Source organism: Nannospalax galili, unplaced genomic scaffold, assembly GCF_000622305.1.
Source record: "Nannospalax galili isolate Female #2095 unplaced genomic scaffold, S.galili_v1.0 scaffold33, whole genome shotgun sequence".
In the NCBI taxonomy this organism is placed as follows: domain Eukaryota; kingdom Metazoa; phylum Chordata; class Mammalia; order Rodentia; family Spalacidae; genus Nannospalax; species Nannospalax galili.
This window is the reverse complement of record NW_008335436.1, coordinates 4162109-4183197: the sequence shown is the minus strand read 5'-3', so window position 1 is coordinate 4183197 and position 21089 is coordinate 4162109. Positions and strand designations below refer to the sequence as shown.

General features: G+C 37.6%; 1 protein-coding gene across 3 annotated transcripts in view; it reads left to right on the top strand.

The window, feature by feature from the left end:
• Positions 1–4210, top strand: part of Serpini1 (serpin family I member 1) — a 93507-nt gene extending 89297 nt beyond the window's left edge. For all 3 annotated transcript variants that reach the window (XM_008830132.3, XM_008830131.3, XM_029562079.1), the window contains exons 7-9: positions 798–884; positions 3579–3668; positions 3897–4210. In XM_008830132.3, coding sequence (XP_008828354.1) covers positions 798–884; positions 3579–3668; positions 3897–3973 — 254 coding nt within the window. In that variant the 3' untranslated portion in view covers positions 3974–4210. The remainder of the gene's footprint in view (positions 1–797; positions 885–3578; positions 3669–3896) is intronic.
• Positions 4211–21089: the final 16879 nt, after the last annotated feature.

Sequence of the window (21089 nt, the reverse complement as noted above, 5' to 3'; positions counted from 1 at the left end):
TAACATAATTTTATATGTTTTTATTTTCCACATTACTGCAGGCTAGAAGTCAATTTTTTTTTGTCAAAGGTATCTGTGTTATCATACAAATTAGTGATTAGGATTAATAAAAGAAGATAATATATTTATTCTGGTTACTTCTGGGTCTTTGCTGATTTTCATTGTATACTTTTTACTTCAAATTAGAAAGCAATGTATGAGATATTTTGATCTTGAGTTATGAACTAATTTGAGGTCGCTATTAAAAGCAGAGTTTCTGCTTTTGTTCCCTAGCAATGTAAGAAATAAAAAATGGGCAAAAATGAAGGGAATAAGCAGCAGAAAATTACCAATAAAAATAAAGAGGAAAAACAGCAGTGGCTACAAAATGACAGCAATTGAGAAACCACACTGTCAATAATTCTTTTATGTTTTAAGTGAAATCTATCATTATCTTATTTTTAAAATCATTATCTTGTTTTCTTTCTAAAAAGATTTTATTATTTTTTAAGCATTTTATTTTTTATTTTCATGTGTATGAGTGTGTTTCCTGCATGTTGTTAGTGCACCTGCATCGTGAAGCCAGAAGAGGGCAATGAATCCTCTCGAACTGGATTTATGGAGGGTTGTTAATGGCCAAGTGGGTGTGCTAGGACTTGAACCTGGGTCCTCTACAAGGGCAGCCAGTACTCTTACCCACTGAGCCATCTCTCCAGCCCCAGTACCTGGGTTTCTTAAAGCTCTCAAACTCATTTACCAAGAGTCAAATGTACCCTGTGTCTGGTGTTAAAGTAATACTCCTGGTTCTTCTTTTGCAGATAACAAAGAGTTGTTCCTCTCCAAAGCCATTCACAAGTCCTTCATCGAGGTTAATGAAGAGGGCTCAGAAGCTGCTGTGGCCTCAGGTGCACACCAAGTTGTTTCCTGAACCGCCTTTGCCTAGCCTAGACTTCCTCTTTTAAAAAGGTCTTGGGTGGGGATAGGGATCTGTTCCCAAACCGTGCCAAAGCAGCAACTCTGTTCTAAGTCAGAAATCAAGCAAATGCTGGAAGAGCTGGAATGCTCTCAATAGAAGATGAAGTGTGTCCTCCGTTTGATCCACTCCCATTTCTCCTAATGAGAAACAGCTCAGAGGAAGCTCTGGGAGAATTCTCCTGCTATGCTGCTCATTCAAATATTTTAAATATTCTCCTACCATGTATTTATACATTGTTTCTCCCTAATTACTCTTGAAAGTTAATTCTTAATTTTGTCTGTGAAAAGAAAATCACATAAACAGCAGTGTATGATAGTGATAAAAATAATTTTAAGTACTTTGAACCAAGCTGTAGTAATGAGACAATAATTTTAAATGAGTAAATTTTTTATTTACTTTTATTTTGTATATATGAGTGTTTGCCTGCAAGAATGTAAAGTGCACCCATGCATGCAATGTCTATGGAGGCCAGAAGAGGTCATCAGATCCCCTGTAACTGGAGTCACAGTATGTTCTTAGTTGCCATGTGGGTGCTGGTACCTGAACAACAGTCTTTGGCAAGACCAGTCAGTGCTCTGAACCTCTGAGCCATCTCTTCAGCCCCATTAAATAAGGAATTTTTAAAATGGACATATATTGCATTTCCAGAATACAGGAAGTAGTATTAATAAATGCCCGTCATCATTTTGTGTGTGTGGTTGTTGTGTATACATGTTCATGTGTGTTCACCTGTGTGCATACACGTATGTGTGTGGAGGCCAGAGGTAGAAGTTTGAGTGTTTTTCTCAATCATTCTCCATCTTTTTGTATTTATTTATTTATTTATTTATTTATTATTTATTTATTTATTGAGGCAAGGTTTCATTATAGCCACAGGTGGCCTGGAACTCACTATGTAAACCAGGCTGGCTTGAATCTCACAGAGATCCTCCTGCCTCTGCTCCCCCAAACCCCAGTGCTGTGGGATTAAAGGCATGCACCACCATGCCTAGCCCATCTTATTTTTTGAGTTCTCTTACTCTACCTAGAATTTACCAGTTTCAGCTAGATTAGCTGTCTATCAAGCCCCAGAGATCCTTTTGTCTGTGCCTCCCTGACTCCATGATTACAGTGCACATTACCCGAGCAGGCTTAGCTTTTTACATGGATGCAGAGGATCTGAGCTTATGTCTTCATGCTTGTGAGGCAGGTAGTTTACTCACTCAACTCTCTCCCCTTCCCCATCCTTGATCATCTGGACAGTTGTACAGTCTGTAGGTAACTAAGAATGACCTTATCATTTCATGTCCTCCTTGCTCTTACTTGTTTAGGATAACCTCCATCTTGTCTTCAATAGATATTCTCGAACTTAGTCGAGCTCTTCCTTAACCCAGTGCCATGTTAACTTATCTGCACATCTGAATTCCAACTTTATCAGTGATAACAGCACTTTCAGGAGGAGTAGGAAATGGTCTTAGGTATTGGAAAAGATTAGCATCTTGAATCTTGTTTTGTTCTGCTAACTCAACACACTGCGATAGAAATGTAAGGACTGAGGGGCAACTGAATATCTCGGCTACAGAAAGGGCCAGTGCATGTCCTATTGCTGCATTTTCCTTCCCTTTCCAGCCACTCTCTAGAACCCCATAGAGCTGCCCTGTAAACTCTGCGGCAACAGAAATAATAACTTCAAAATATAAAACACTGTCTTTTGTTTTGTTTTGATGAGCTTTTCTTACACCCCCCCAAAAATGTTTGATACAAGCAAAAACATTTTCCTTAGGCATAGAATAAAACTTAAAATGGGCAGAATATAAGCCCTTATATCCGAGTTCTCAATTCTATTACATTGATTCATGTGTGTGATTCTAGCCCAGTACTATGCTGTTTATGCTGTATGATAGCTTTGTAGTTTAACTTGAAATCAAAGATAGTGACACCGCTGGCTGAATTTTTATTGTTTATGATTTTTGGCTATCCTGGGTCTTTTGTGTTTCCATATGAATTTTGAGATTATTTTTTCAATTTCTGTGAAGAGTTGTGTTGGAATTTTGAAGTCATTGCATACGTGATGTCAGAGTAAAGAGAGATTTCCCATGTTCATGGAATAGTAGGATTAATATTGTGAAATGACAATCATATGAAAAGCAATATAAGGGTCTTGATCTTTATATTCTTTATTTACAGCATAAGTGGGGCTTGAAGACCTTTCATATTTCATCAAATCACAATTCCTGGTGATTCTGAAGCTTTAAAATAGTATTAAGAGTTTTGCAATTTCTAACATATGTGGCATTACTTTTAAGACCTATTAGATTTAAAATATTTCTTTGCCATTGAGTATTCTTTTGAATAAAATATTATGTTAATATGAAAAAAACAGGCAGAATAAATCACCCTATTATTTCTGATGCTCTAAAAGGAAAAAAAGTGGCTTGTACCCATGTTGGTTGTCTGTTTTCTTTAAAAAATTAAATATAAATTTTAATGCCTTTAAAACTTTTCTCTCTTTGAGTCTGAAAAGCCTTGTTTTCTGTAGCTTGTGGCCTCTGCATTCAGTGACTAGACATAGATGGCTTTGAGAAATGACTCATTAGTCTTTGCACATCCGCAGACATGTAATTACCTTCTCTTTGCACCACAGGAATGGTTGCGATTAGTAGGATGGCGGTGCTGTACCCTCAGGTGATTGTCGACCACCCATTTTTCTTTCTTATCAAGAAAAGAAGAACTGGTAAGTCTGTTATGGGAGCACAATGCTATTTAATGTGCTACAAAGATATTTCTCTTTTCAAATTGAGGACTCTCTTTCCACAGTGTTTATGACACTGTTTGCAGTAGTCAGATAATTTTAAAACCAAAATAACATATCTTTCCAAATACCGCTAATTGTAAGCAAGCAGACACTCAGTCTCCTATCCTACTGTTCACTCTGTTCTTCTGTCACTTCCAACCAATGCAGGTACAATCTTATTCATGGGACGAGTCATGCACCCCGAAACAATGAATGCAAGTGGACATGATTTTGAAGAACTTTAAATGGCTTGATGGGAGTAACAAGAACACTAGGAAAGCACATTCCGTCTGTAATTAGCATATATTTAGAATTTGTGTTTTACAGTCTTTCTTGGGGTAGTATTTAAAATAGTTCCAGGTAGAAATATGACATTGGAATTATAAATCAGCCTGCCCAGAAATGTTGTCAGTATTAAGATAATTGTCCTGTTATGTCACTGTGTTTATTGTGCTGCTGGTTAAAATAAAAGTATACACTGACCGTGTGAATAGCTCTTTTTTATTTAGAAGTAGTTGTGGTATGCACACCACTCTAGGAGAAATGTAGAAACAGTGTTATTTCTCTAGAAATTGTAGTTTAATGATTCTATCAGGTAAAATTTAGAAACTGATGTCTGAACATCTTCATAGTCATGCAGAATCCAAACACCAAAGTGAGTACCATCAATGTCTATATAACAAGCAATAACATGAAGTAAAGGCAAGTAAGCCACAAAAACTGAAATTGTCAGTTGTTTGAAGCCATTATGGAAGGCATCACAAGAAAAGACATAAACTGAGCACATGCAGGGCTCCATGACAAAGCATCTTAGAAAGAAAAATAGAGAGAGGCAAAGCCCATAGATGTTACTGGTTTCCGTGTTTACTGTAGTATTATGTTTCTGAACGTTATTTTAGAACATACTCCTTGGAGTTAGTTTTTGACTGTTTGCTGTAAGTAAGTATGTCACACGACTCTGGTAGCAAACTCACAGGTCTCTGGTCACTTTCTCTTGACTGAGTCAAGTGGCCTTCACAAATGATTGCCTTGCACCACGTAAGCTTAAGTGAATTTTGTCATGTTCACACAAAGATGAAATCACCTAATAGCACATTTCTTAGAATATATCCAAGACATCAAGTGTCACATGAAAACAGCAGTTATCTAGATATGGTTACTTTATAGAAAACTATCAGTCAAAGCAACATACACAGCCAGTGCCTCTGAGGCTTCAGTGTGTGATACAGTCACCTGGGTGCTTATTGCAAATGCCAGTTCTCATCCAGGAGGTCTAAGGTGGGGCTCAGGATCAGGCTTTAGAAAACTCTCAAGTGATACCATAAGTGTTTGTCCATGGACTTTGCTGTTTGTCTCTTGGGTAGCAAAAGTCTACTTAATTACTGCATGTTTGATTTTTTTTTTTTAGAAATAAACATGAAAAAAATGTAATTTTCATTGGTGGGATGGAGATGTAACCTGAATTAATAATACAATACCCTTGTCCAAAAAATATACTGTGACTCCAGAGTGTTCTTCCTATTACATACTATAGATAATGGCAAAATTTTTCTGCATATTAGAACACTTGAAATAATATTCTTTAAAAATATGAGACATTTATAGGCAGTACCCATGACAGAATTTATGAAAACCCAAGGATAGAGTACTTAACACTGATTCTTTTACAGCTTATATTTTTAGAGGACTTATACTCTATTCACAAATCTTTAAGTTATTGTAGGATAGTGTTCTTGTTTTCATTTATAATGTATGCAGGCTGGGCCGACTGATGTTGATTCAGTGTTAACATTCTGAGTCTGGAATATTCTTTATCATTGTATGATTACTTGTCAAGCATTACACATGTGGCTATACCTGTATGTTCATCAGTTAATTAAATGTATTGCCTATAAGGAAAACTAAACATCAGTATGCAATCATGTGGATTTTATAAGCCCAAAGTGAAATTTTTATTAATAAATATAAGATTAAGTTCTACCATTCAGAATGTTTGTATTAAAATATTACAAATATTGTTTAGATGTTAAAATGAAAATTAATGTTCCCATGCTGATGGAATGCTTAGAAATAATTCTTTACAGCACCAGGTTTTGTTTTTATTTATTGAGAGAGAGAGAGAGAGAGAGAGAGAGAGAGAGAGAGAAAGAGAGAAAGAGAGAAAGACAGGGCAAGAGAGAGAGTGAAACAGGCACAGTTATGCTACCACATGCATATGGAGGTCAGAAGACAACTTTCATGAGTTGGTTATCTCCTTCCTGCTTGGGATCTAGAGATCAGATTCAAATTGTCAGGCTTGCACGGCAAGTGCTTTTACCTACTAAGCCATCTCATCAGCTGTCAAATTTTTTTGTCATAACTTTGCTTATAATTTCTTAAATATTTTTCTTTTTCTTGAAAAAGTAACATTGTGTGGTTCAGTTTTATTTCCTTTTCAAAAAAATTACTGTAAGTGTGCATACACACATACACAAACACACAAACGTACATACATACATACATACACATTCAGACAAATACACATACATACACATACACACAAGCACACATATACACAGACATATACACATACAGACAAACACACATACATACATACATACATACATACATACAAATGCACACATATACAGACACATATACACAGATACACATACACAGGATTACATACAGCATGCTTAGCAAAGGTTTTGCTCTTTGCACCTATGTTTTATAGAAAATGAACAATAATTTTACAGTTTTATTTAAAATCCTGATTTCATAATTTTGTGTATATAATTGACTAGACTGAATGATTATAGAGAATATAATCTTATAAGTCTTGACATCACCATCATGACCAAATAAATGTCAGTATTAGTCTTATAGAAATGTTTATTTGAATGCCAGAAAACATTGTGCTTTACAACAACAATGAAAATAAAGAGGAAAAATATGGTGAAGAGCACGCTTCGTTCTCGTTAACTATGCATGTTATACATAATGCGACCCACTGCTTTTGATATATTAGCAGTTTCTTGAATTTATAATGATAGTCATTTTTCTTATCTGAAAACCCATCTTATTTTTTCTCCCAGAGTAGCTGGTGGCATTTCACTTATTAGCCAAAGGCAACTCGAAATGCATCTTTGTGAAATATAGATCTTTGCTGCACTATTGAGGAAAAAGAAAGATTACTTATAATACACAGAACTGTTTGTGAAAGCTCTTTAACTTTGCCTTATTCTCAAAGCAATGTGACCTCATGGTCCATAGCAAAGATAATCCTTTTAAAGACATTGGAAGATTCTTTAGTTAAATGATTTCATTTGAAGATTGTCCCAAGGTACAGACTTAATGACACACATCCCAGCAATGCTCCAAGGTTGCTCCTGGCTTCCAGGAAGATGAGATGTCCTGTTAATACTCTAGTGTACTTTTAAAAATGGCTGGACTAAACTCAAGACAGACCTCCAGTTTGACTGAAGCACAGTATTAAAAGAACTGCCAGACTTGGGTGACCATGGGTCAAAGTGGTGCAGCTCAGTTCTCTTTCTCTAGACAACAGTAGAATCCTTAGGGGAATGTGATTTCAGGATAGGAAGGCACATCAAGGAGCTTGGTGGCCTGGGTAAGTTTATAACAAGCAGCCACGGGTTTTTATTATTTGATCTGTGGGTACAAAAGCCACTCTGGCCGACTTCAAAGTCACATATTATTCTAAAGGATGTAGTTATTTTTCTACTTTAAAGTTGAATAAGAAAACCATTTCATTTTATTCCTGAAAGTGCATCTTAGTATGGTATTTGTGTGTGTCTCAGTGTGTGAGTGTGTATGTGTGTGTGTGTCTTCAGTATGTTGTCTGTGTGTATGTGTGTGTGTGTGTGTGTGAGTGTGTGTGTGTGCAGGTCAGTGTGTGTTTCTCTGCTTGTATCTTGGGTGTATGCACCTTAGGGTGTATGCACCTCTGTTAATGTGTGTGTCTGTGTGTGTGTTTTCATGGGAGCTTGCTTTTTTGTATATCTTCATTGTTTCTGTTCCTTTTAATGTTTCTTTTAGCAAGTTCCTATTGTTTGCACTGGAGATTTGTCTGTAAATGAGGGAAGTTCTTCCATGTCTGTCATTATTCACAGGGGAGCTATTTCCCACTTTGTCAGGATGCTTACGGCATTTATTCCAAAGCTTGAATGAAACCCATTAGAGAAAAAAGAAGAATATATTTATGGCACGAAACCCATTTACACAGAGAGAGACTGGGCTCCAAAAGCACTCCATGCTGTTTTCCATTCATGTTCCACAGTATTTTAAACACGGCAATAAATACTGCCATTCTAAAAGCATGTAGACTAAAGTTTAGATCAATCAATCACATACGTGATAAGCAACTGAAAAAGGACTAAGTAATAGTCTATTTAAATAGGCTGCAATATTTGACAAATATGTTTATTAGCAGTTAGCTAGCAGATATCCACTTTATAAGTGACTGAATGTGTCAATGGTATCTTTTCTGGTGAAGAATCACTTTAAAATGACTTTTCTGCAAAATCTGACTTGCTCAGATTCCCACCGGTGGCTCCTGACTATGAGGGGCCACAGAAGAAAAGATGAACAGAATGACCCTAGATGACCCTATGCCATGAAGCAGCTGAGACACTTCCCAACTCTGCTCCATTTGACAGAGACTGCATTATCATCATGACTGAATTTAACAGCATAGAAAAGAGACCTTGAAAGAGTCAAACTCGTTATAAACTTGTGGTTCAAGAGAAATTCATAGAATTTGATGCCAGCTTGCGTGATGCTATAATTTCTTTTTAGCATATGTTGATAGTTTCCAGTTTTATTTTTAAGTCATAACAAGTAATACCACTAAGCTCTTAATACAAATTTTACTCTTTCTAAAATGTTTTGAAATGCTATGACTTTTAAAATTACATACATTGCAAGCCAGTCATTTTTGTATACAGTCTTTTGAGTTCTAAGCTGTATAAATCCATGTAATCTTCAGAGTCAAAATACAAAATATTTATCTTCTCTCCAACTGCCCCTTCATGTTCAAGAGGCAGCAAGCAGAGGGGAAGTTTAGCTTGGGATCCCTATTTGGTTTGGCCATGTATGCCCTCTCTTGCTATAACGCATTTGGCAGGTTTATTCCTTTACCCACACACACTACACACACACACACACACACACACACACACGCATGCACGCACGCACACACAGACACACCTCAAAACAATACACCCATCAACCACAGAACATCCTGGAGACCCCACCTGCGTTGGGTTATACATATCCCCACCTCTGAACAATGGTGTAAGTTTCCCTGTCCCTCTGGTAACAATCACATTTACATACTTTCTACAAAGTATTTGGATATGAAGAATTAGAAGAGACAATCTGGTCTAAGCTGGTTTTGGGTGCATGTGCAGTAAGGCAAAATTGTATCCTCTAGGAACTCTTGGGAGAGAATCCCTTATTTACCATCTTATGCCTAGACATAATTGAGCATGCATGTGATTAAAATCAGATGCATAACGGGAACAAACGTGTACAGTAAAGAAGTGATGATAAAACCTAATCTGTCAATCAAAATAGAGAATCACCTTAGTAACCACCCCCTTTTCTCCTCTTGAACTCATAAAAAGAGACTCCAGAGTGGCTGAGTTTTAATATAGGAGTCCTATCCATGGACAGACACTCTGTAGTCTCTCATTCTCTACATTTTGGCCATTTGTGGCTTTCTGTTTTGATCACCACCTGTTGCAGTGGTCAGGGCAAGATTCAATACTGAAAGGAGAGATGCATTAATGTTCTCTCTACCCTACCCCCTGTTCCACTATGTTCCAGGAGCTTAGAGGTAGAGGTTGCATTGCAGGTGTGTCACTTAGGACTGGGCATATCACAGACACTTATTCTCTGTGTGTGACCAGCATAGAACTGGGGAAATGGGTAAGAAGCTCTAACCTTAGCTGAAGAACTATTTGGATTTGATCACTGCTGGGTAAAGGAGAATCAGTTTTCTTTAATGTAGTGACTACAGGCTCCAATGGATAAGCTCACACTGAGGGAGATCTGGGGGATACAAACTTCACTCAATAGGCCTTAACATATATGACTGAATGCATGAAATTCGATGGGAGGGGCATGGGGGGGTGCAGATAAGGGAGGGTGTGGTGGTTTGCATGAGAATGTCTCTCATAGGCTCCAAATATTTGGACATTTTGTCCCCAGTTGGTGGCACTGTTTTGGGAGGTCTTAGAAGATGTGGCCTTGCTGGAGGAAGTGAGTCACTGGGGCAGGCTTAGGGAGTTCTTAAGCCTTTGCCGGATCTGCAGTCACACTTTGCTTCCTGTGACTGCTTGAAGGTGTTTGTCTCTGCTCTCTGCTCCCACTCCAGCCCACCTCTGTCAGCATGCCTCTCCACCATGATGACTCTTGCCCCTTTGGAGCCATAAACTAAATCAACACTTCCTTCTGTAAGTTCCCTTGGCCACAGTGTTTTATCACAGCAACAGAAACGTGACTAATACAAGGGATCTAAATATGATTAAGATGAAATGAGATGCACAAAAAATCAATAAAAATATATACTGGGGGACAAAAAAGAGAACCCAGGATGTAGCCTGGGGCCCTTGTGTCTGCTCATTCCCCTCAACCTGCTGTTGACCTTGATAATGTACCCTCCATCTGAACTATTAATTTACTCTCAATAAACTTATCTTGCTTCTTTTGCAAAGTGGTGTGAGCCTTTATATTCAATTCTTTAACTAGAGGCCAAGAACTTGGAAACACCCGGCTCAGACCCTGACCACTGTAACATCTGCTCTGCCTGTGTCTTCCTGCAGCCATTTGTATGATGTTTTTTCCTATGATTTTGTCATTTGCTGGTCATATAAACATAAGGACACAGTAAACCTTGAAGGCATTATATCAGCTGCAGTGCTCATGCTCATTCAGTTTTATTGCTGCATTGATCCATTGCACATACTCCATGATGTGTTTATCTGCTAACGTATTAATGATACTTGTGTTATTGCTAACAATAGCATGGTTCTAAAAACTCATGAAAATTTTGGTGTAAACTTGTATGAAAGCTCCATTTTTGCATGATAAAATAACAGAACTGAGACTAGGGAATTATGTAACAACTACATTTGTAAGCATTTTCTGGGGAGGCAGATAAGAGTTCAGCAGATAAGAGTTCTTGGTGCTCTTACAGAGGGCCTGGATTTGATTCCCAGCACCCGCATTGGGTGATTCACAACTATCTGTGACTCTAGCTCCAGAGGATCCAGCACCCTCTTCTGGTCTCTGCCCAAACCAGGCACACATATGGTATATATGCATACATATAGGCACTCACACATACACATAAAGTATAGATGAATAAATCTTCATAAAGAAGTTGCATAAATGTCCACAGCGACTGCACCATTTTGCAATTTTAGTAACATATGAGCACTCCCATTGACCTGTATTCTTATCAACATCTGCTAGTGTCAGGTTGTGCATACATGTGTGAGTGCTCACATGGTTGTGTGTATGTTTGTGTATGTGATGCCATTCTGGAACTTGCAGTGATTTCTAGCTATGGTTTAAATGACTCCATCCTTAATGGCTTGATTTCCATAGTTTGGGCATTTGTAGGTACTTTTCCCCATATATGCATTTTCTTTGCTAACATATCTGTTAAAAACTTTGGCTCATGGCTTTTATTGGAATTTTTGTTTGTTTTCTTATTTGAGTTTAGAAGTTCTTTTATGGCTGAGTCTATTGTTAAATATGCAACTTGCAAATATTTTTTCTCAATCTATAGTATCTGTCAGTCTTTGCAGTGTATTTCAGACACAAAAACATTAAAACATTATTAGCTTCAACAAAGTCAACTTTTTAAAAATTGTGTTTCAGTGATGTACTAGTTCTATTTCTGTTGCTGTGATAAACACTGACACAAAGCAACATGGGGGGGGTAGTTTCATTTGCCTTAAAAGTTACATTGCCTTATATTCCAGGATACAGTCCGTCGTCACTGCATGCAAGTCTGGAGGCAGGAACTTGATGCCGCTGGTCACATCACATCCCTACCAAGTGTAGAGAGAAATGAATGCATCCACACTACTGGCTTGCTGTTGCTTATGCTCAGCCAACTTCCTTCACTCTTACATAGTTCAGGGCCCAGCCCATGAACTGATACTGCCCACATTCAGGGTGGGTCTTCCCACCTCAGATAACAGCCCAGCCCACAGGCCAACCTGGTCTAAAAAATTCCTTATTGAGTCTCTCTTCCCAAGCGATTCTACATTATGGCAAGTTGACCACGTATCTATCCACCACAGATAATATATCAAAGAATAATATCGTACCTGAAAATAAAAAAATTTCTCCTATGTTTTTACTTTGCTGTCATAATTATTGCATCTAAGTTATAAAACATTTTGAATTCATATTTGTTTGGTATTTTGATGTCTAATTATCATAACACCCTATACTGAAGACTGTTCTCAGTCCACTGAATTGCTGTTGTGCTCTTGTCAAAATTCAGTTGGTAACGTTTCTATGAATCTATTCTGGTCTCTCCATTCTGTTCTATGGATCTATATGTCTTTCTCTTCACTGATAACGTACTGCCTTGACTACAGTAGTTTGATAATGGGCCTTAGAATGAGGTAATGCGAGTATTAGCTTGTTTTCATCTTTTCAAAGTTGGCTTAGTTATTCTGGCTCATTTTCCTTTGCACATCTTAGACTCTGTTTTGTATCTCTACAGGAAACACAAAGTATAAAAAATTCCACTAGGATTTTGCAAGAGACTATGCTAAATATGTGGACCTGTTTTTGGAGAGTTGTTAATAAAATTATTTAATTTTCTATTAATACAGAAACACTCAATATGGTAATATTAAATAAATGCATGAAAATGATGGGCATCTCCATTTGTGTAAGACTGTCTTACTTTTAGGTATTAGTGATTTTCAGTACACAGATGCTAAATATATCTTCAATTTATAATTATTTCTTTTTCTGAAGCTATGACAAGTGATTATTTAAAAACTGGAAGTTTCTATTGCTCATTGCCTCTAGAAATCATTATTAATTGAATACATAGAACATGTATTCAGTGATCTTGTTAAACACATCTGTTATAACAGTTTTGGCAAATAGCTTGGAAGTTCCTCATACGCTATCATGTCATCTCTGAGGAAGGCCTTTTTTTTTCTAAGGAAATGCCTCTTAGAGGTCACTAAAAGGCATTCATTTTCCCAATTTTGTTTGTCCTGTTCACATGACCCAACTTCTGTTTGTAGGTATTTAAGTTTGCCAACCCTTTCCTGTGTCATCACAGGTCTAGTGTCAATCTTATCTAGTAAATTGTTCTACTACATTTCTAAATTTTCATTTGACGCTTTCCGAGTGACCTTCATTTGTCTCCTGAGAAGTTTCGGCTTTATTATTCTTTAATTTTGTGTTTTCCCTTGCTTCACTGAAGATGGTTATAAGACTGCTTTAAAATAGCTGAGAAACTCCAATATTTTGATTGTCCTAGTTTGTTTCTCCATTACTGTGACAAAACACTCTGACCAATACCAACTTGGGGAGGAAAGAGTTTATTTGTCTTACATCTCCTAGGTCATAGTTCATCATGGAGCCCAAGATAGGAACTCAGGGCAGGAACCTGGAAGCAGGAGCTGGAGAACAGGCCATGGAAGAGTGCTGCTTACAGGCTTGTTCCCTTGGCCTCTGCTCAGCCTGCTTTCTCATGCAACACAGGCCCACCTGCCCAGGGGTGGCACCACCCACAGTGGGCTGGGCCCTCCCACATCACTTATGAAGATGCCCCATAGATATGGCCACAGGACAATCCAATAGAGGAAATCCCCCAATTGAGGCCCCCTCAACCCAGGTGTGTCAAGTTGACACTAAAGCTACCCAGCACATTGATAGACTTGGATTTTTATACCTGCTGATTAAGTTTTTTCTTATGAGTTAAGACTTTTCTGAATTTCCAGGATTGTATTCTGGGTAGGTTGAATGTGCTTATTTAAATTTTCTGAAGACTACTACGTTGTTTGTACTGTTTTTGTAAGCATTCAGCCCAGCGAGGTTCCAGTTGCTTGTCCTGACTTGCTTTCTGTGGTCTGTGACTAAATGGCAGTTCAGTGCTGAGAGCCTGGGTCGTGTCCTTTGGATCTACCCAGTGTGTGTGCCTTTTGTTCGTGAAAGCCACTGTATCCCGTGTATCCATGTATACAAGTTTAAAGATTGTCCAATACTTAATAGTCTATGAAATTTGTTTCTCATTTTCAATTTAGTTTTACAAGTGCTATGACCCAGTAATTCTCAAACTTTTAATGCTCATGAGAATCATGTGGAAATCTTCACAAAAGTCAGATTCTGACTTAATAGGTCTGAAGGTGAAGGCTGGAATTTTGTGTTCATAACAAGTTCCCAGGGAGGCTCAATGAACTGGTCAATGGGGAATAATTTAAGAGAGTCTCTAGGTTATTGGCATAAACCCAAATAAATTTATCTCACCCTTTAACCTTGACATATTTAAGGAAGACACAAGTTCAGCATTTGTTGATTGTTTTTAACGTCATTAGGAATTAATGTGATCTCACAAGTAAATTTTTCAGGTGGTAGCCTTCCTTTAAGCTTTAAAATGCTTCATTTCAACCATTTTTCCTAAATGTCTTATAGATATTCTTAAGCTGTTAAAAGATATTCTTAAGCTAACAACCATTTAAGTCACTCTGTGTCATTGTTATGAGAATGTGGTTTTATACCCATGGTCCTGCAAAGATGCCTGGGTGATTACTGGGATGTTAATGCTGTTTGTTCAGAAGGATTGAGGATTCATTGTTTGAGTTTTATGCATGCTATGTAAATATGCATGTCTATTTTATTTCTTTGTTTATATTTTGTCTCTTTCCTCTCTTCTTAATATCTGTCGTCTTAATTATATTTAGAATGAACCTCCCACACTTTGAAATTTGCTTCTTCATAACCAAGGTCAGCAACATAAATTATATTACAGCAGTATTTGGCCAAAATCAATTAATAGGTTACATACTATGTGATTTTTGTAAAAAGTACATGCTTTTGAATGCTTGGACTTTTTTTTTTTAACCTACTTTTTGTTTATTCTACTTCATTTTTGTACTTCCACGTCACTGTTTAGTCTTTATGATTCTCCTTAATTCATTCTCTGTTGTCATCTAAATGCACCATGAAATTGCTCTTAGGATGAATTTAGAAAATAGAGCTCTAGCCTTCTGTTGGAGGGATGATACTGACACTACAAAATGTCAAGGTTTCTAGAACAAACTTTCAACATCTCTGATTTGTGAGTAATTATTTGGTTAGTTTTTCCTTACATAGACATCTTTATTTCTGACATTTGCTTTCTGTCTTTTGAGGTAGGATCTCACTCTATAGCCCAGGCTAGCCTAGATTCACCATCCTGCCTCAAAATCCCAAGTACTAGAATGACTGATGAGCACCATCCTTTCTAGACTATGTACACATTGTTAAATAAAAATATTTTTATAAGAAATAAAAGTTTTAGATCATCTGTGTCCATTTTAAACTTTAAATTCTTGGCAGTATCACAAAACAGTGAAAGGCTAAATTTATTTTCTCAAAATGAAAAAAGAGTTGATGGTTTACCTTTTTACTTTGATGTATGCAAACCTAGAGGGCATGGTGTTTAGGCCAAGGACTTTGTTTCAAGTCTATCAACAAAGTCATTCTCAAGGGAAGACTAAAGCCTTGATAAGCATATAAAAATAACTTATAAAATCATCCATCTTCTAGAGAAAGAGATTTCCACAGAAGAATCAGTTTAATTTTTTATTAGCTAGTTTGATTCAAAGAATAGAAGATAATTGAACATTAATAAGTTAAAAACTTAAGGTGGCTCCTGATGATACTGTGTTTCGATTTTGGTGAGATAAAGAGCTAGGAAAAGAATGCTAGCTTTTTTGAAATACAACTTCCAGAAGCATGTCTGTCTATATTCACATTCTGTGATATTAGACACAGATATACTTTTTTCTCTTTGAAATTTTCAGGATTTCTTAAGGAAAAATGAAGTGGTTATTCGTGATGTGTGGCACGATCCAGAAAACGTTTCTTAAGCCATCTTCACAGCCCAGCTGACTGATGCATGACGTTGCTCCTTCCTCAAATAGGAGATGATGTCTTACTCCTCTTCCTGTTTTCTTGGCCACAATCCATGAGTATATAAATCTGACATTTGTTCACTCAGTTGTGCTTTGCTCTGTCTGCTATCCAAGGAGAATTGCTAATAGAGATACTATCCTTTTCCATATGACTGATGATCTCTTCTTCCAATATTATTTGCTTGATTGTTTATAACCACATGCCTGTGGGGGAAAATAAGGATTTTGAGATAAGACAGATTTGAGTTTAAGCCCAAGACCTATCACTTAACTAGATATCTCTCTTCAGAGAACCTTGCTCAATTTCCTGTCATTTGGTTCAATAACATCTACTTCATAGAATTACAGTAAAAATTAAATGATGCCATGTGCCTGAAGAGCCTGGGTACTTGATACTTAGCATCAGAGCAGATCGCCACTCAGCACTGACCCTTCTGGCTGCATCCCCTTCTGAAACATGCTGTTTTACACATTTCACATTCATGACTGAAGGAATCTAAGGTGTTTCTGGATCAGGTGGTCAGGTGGCAGTCTGAGCGTATAACCACTGTCTGTGCACGCAGTAATCTTATCCCATTTCTGTTTGCCCTGGGGAACGCAAGCAGCAAGGACTGAATCCTACAGACCATTTGAGAAAGCATCATAAATCTTCGTTATTGTGTAAAAACCTTTCACTGATTTTTCTGTAAGATAAAGTGCCAGTTTCAAAATGTTAAGAGTAGATGTCAATAACTTGGAAGAAAGTCCTGGTGACAAAAGTTGCAGGACTCTTTGGCCAGCACTGAATCCCCAGTGCCCTTGGCAATGGTGTGGACAAGCATGGGCAGCAGTCACTATGGAGACTGGGACTTGGAGCTGGACTCTGCTTTATCATCCTTGTGTTTGTTCAGATTTTATTTTAAAATACACACATATATATGATATATAATAAAATTCTTATGAACTATTCTAAATGGCACTTAATGAGTCTTGAATGAATTGAAAATAAACATGCTAGTCAATGCCATTTTTATTTTTATTTTATGGATATGGTGTATTGCCTGCATATATGTAAGTGCACCCCTGCTGTGCAGTGCCTGTGGAGGTCCAGAAGAGGGGGTTGGATTCCCCTGGAACTGGAGTTATGGACAGCTGTTATCTGCCATGTGTGTGAACCCGGGTCCTCTGCAAGAGCAGTCAGTATTCTTAACCATTGAACCATCTTTCTAGTCCCTCTGGCAATGTTATTTTTATTCTTAGCAGCACATTAAAAAATTTTAAAACTTGCAATTCATGTTTTGAATCAGTCAAACTAGATAGATATTACCTACCCTGGAGCCTATAAGGACTTATTTATTAAGGTACCTAGCAAGGGGAAATGTTGTCAATCTTAATTTTCAAAAGGAATTGTATTCACTGGGTATCAGAGGACTGTTTGGAAGTTCAAAATCAAAAGGAAAGGGAGGAAGGGGGGAAGGAAGGGAGGAGAATGGCAAATATCCAGAAGCCATGTGAAAATAGGAAAGGTTTTCAGCAGAAATGACTGTGCTTTGCTTACTGTAGACTGAACTTGGGTGTCACTTGCCCATGACATGGGAGTGAACATTAAAGTGGAGCAAGTGTTTGTGTGATGGGGCAGAGTGGGAGGAGAGAACTGCTGATTCTAGTTCAGTTATCCTTTTTTAAAGATATACATCTCTTAGTGGTGTTCTTACTTAATACACTACACTTGCTAATTAGATGTAGTCTTTGAGAAGGCTGCTAATGATCAGATCTAAATAGTGGAGGTTTCATTTTGCCCTGAGAAGTTCTTTTGCTTTCAATAAAAATCTTTCCTTTGATGAGATTATTTTAATTAGCTGGATTTAACAAGTCCTAGAAACTATGGTCTCAGTACTACTTCCTTAGGAGCAGACTTTTAATTTTGAATTTCATTGTCTCTATATGGATCTAATCACAACCAATTCCCAAGGATTTTCCTATGACATAATGATGCTAATGGAAAAAAAAAACATTGAATGGTAGATTATATAATATTTTTTAAAGGCAAAGTTTTTTTCTGATTTAAATTATTCATAAATCTTTATTTGAAACAAAGTGGAATGGTTTTAGTCATTGGGTTTATATTTCAATTAGTAGTTTCTGAATTGTTTGGTCAATGGAATTCATAAGACTAAGGCTGAGGGGACTGGAGAGCTGGCTCAACAGTTAACTGGCTGCTCTTATAGAGGACTGAGATTATGTTCCTAGCATCCACATCAGGCAGCTCACAACATCCAACACCCCCTGCCCCTTTTCCAGCTTCCAAGGGCACCTGCACTTATATGGTTCATATGTAGACAAGCAGGCACAAACAAATTGACTTTAAAATAAATATAAAGTTTTATAAATAAATAAAACTTTAATTAAAACTAAGAATGAGATTTCCCCTACCTCCTCCTAGCAGCAATTTTAAAAGGAAGAATGACGTGCCACAAGATGTCACTATGATCCTTATATGCTTATAAGGGTAGGAAATATTTTTATTTCAACATTTAAAGAAGGTAGGTAAGTGAAAAATATCCTCCTAATGGGCACAGAAGCACTTGGCAATGCTAGTCTATATTTCCAAATCTATACAAAGCTACAAAAAGTACTCTTCAGAATGACTCTGTTGATTTCAATAGTTACATTTCAGAGAATAGAATAGGAATCTCTTACTCTTTGCCTGTAAAATAATCTTCATTTTTTCATGACACAGGTCCATTTAGCCTATTTCTCCTCCTGATTTGAAGTGGAATAATGCTTTTGACTCATTGGAAATAAAAGTCAAGTTAAAGAACCAGCTCTTCATACTCAGTGTGCGATATCTTTGATGTTCATGAAAGAGCCCATTGTTAGCCAGAATGGAGATAAAATTGAAAGAAAAACACTGCTTGAACTATCAAAAGGAAAAAAATCTCTTTCTTCCCGTAATGTACTCCAGGCCACCTATAGTAAATGGACTCCCCATTCTCATTAACTTCCTGTTAAAGTCCCCTTCAGATTCATATTCTGTAGTCAAGGCACACAGATTAAAGGAGAGTCTATAGACCCCTGTTTCAACTACAGCAACAAACTCCAGGGAAAAGTAAGCTTAATTGGTTCTGTCAAGGTTGCTTTTACCTCTGCTAGAGGAGAAAACATTTAATTACAGAAAGCTCTTCTCTCTTTTAATATGTAGGATGAAGCTACATTTAATCTCAGGTTTTTGTTATATGGGTTGAGTGTTTACTGTACATGAATTTGGAGGCAAGTTGTTTTTTTAATTCTCCCTTATTTTTTCTTAAATAGGAAGAACTTAATAGAACATTTCTCCACGTAGATCCTCATAGCTACATGAAATACTTTGCTACAAATAACATGGGTGTTGATTTTTCCTTTTACTGGAATTTGCCCTACTTACTCAATAATTATTAATTTATCATGCACTAGAGAAACATAGATAAGTGATAGATACCTGTCTCTTTAGAATCTTGAAATTTAGCTGAAGGCATTATCAAATAACGCTGAGCAAGAAGCTTGCTCTGCACGCTGCTGAGCGGGCACCCACTCCTAACGTGGCTCATGACAGAACTTCAATTCCATGTAAATGCAAGAAACTGCAAAGACTTTCACGGCTTTCTCATTCATTGTGCTGAATTTTTTTCCCTCTATATTGGTAGGAACCCTGCTCGAAGACACGATTTCAAGTTATTTTCGGTTTTTATCAATTTATTTAGATAAGAGCACCATTCCTAAGCTGCGTGATATTGTTAAAAATGAAAGGAATGTGAGATTATTTACTTTAAGATAGGAAACATTTCTTTTTTAAAAATATTTTATTTATTATTTTTAAATTTTATTTTAGGTGTACGCATGTATTGCCTGCGTGTGGGTAAGTGCACGCCTGTCCTGCAATGCCCGTGGAGGACAGAAGAGGCTGTCGGATCCCTGGAACTGGAATTATGGACAGTTGTTAGCTGCCATGTGGGTGCTGGGATTCCAACCCGGGTCTTCAGGCAAGAACAGTCAGTGTTCTTAACCACTGCACTATCTCTCCAGCCCCCAATAGAAAACATTTCTAAAGAGATATTCTCTGAAGCACTGCTCAGTTGGCTACATAAGCACAGTGAATTCCACACTTGCTGCTGAACACAACTGTTACAAAGATGCTTTTAAAGATATTTTATTTATTATTTTATGTGTACAAGTGTATTGCCTGCATGTATGTGAGTCCACCCATGTCGTGCAATGCTGCAGAGGTCAGAAGAGGGCGTCGGATTCCCCTGGAACTGCAGTTAAGGACGGTTCGTAGCCACCATGTGGGTGTTGGGAATCAAACCTGGGTCCTCTGCAAGAGCAGTCAGTGCTCTTAACCGCTGAGCCATCTGTCCAGCCCCTACAAAGATGCTTTTTTATTGAGCAACTGATCTGTGCAAAAGGAAAAGGCAAACAAACAAACAAAAGTCATTGTAATAGACTATAAAATTCAGCAAAATCCACTGTTCATCCAGTGGGCTAGAGGTTCTTTCCATATTAATGGAACATTTTAGATCCTCAGACATACTCTCTAGACTTAAGAAAATGCATTCTCACCCGTGGGAAGCCATATCTTGTCCTGAGAGGAATCCCAGTGTAGGCATGAAGGGAAAACTTCTTGGTGATAACACTGGAAACAGGGAGTATTTTTAAAGTAAGGACATGAATTTCCCAACAAGCTGACACAGTTCTTGAGCAGCAGGTTTGTGCCACGGAGAGACCTATAAGCTGTTTTAGAGGATTGCCTGACTGGGAATAGAGAGGTACCATCTCCCAGCCCTTAGGCTCCTTCATCAGAGAAACCTCACTCCATGACTGTTCCTAGACCACCAAATCTTGGACAGACCTCATGAGGAAAGCATTGGAATGCTGTGTCCACTGACCCACATCTGGGACTGTTATATCTTTAGCACTGAAGAATAAAAGATCTTGGCAATTCAAAGGAAAGGAAATGGACATGTCACAATAAAGGCTAACTTTGCAACATGGGTCCTTTTCTCCTGTTCCCACAAAGACTATGTATCCCAGCTTGCCTTGCATTGGGGGTACAACCCAGATAACCATGTCCTGCCAATGTGAGCTGACACGAATACATCACTTTACTATCATCTGGCCCTTTCTCTGCCCTCACCTGCTAGCTGAGTATAGTATATTCAGAGAGAGAGAGAGAGAGAGAGAGAGA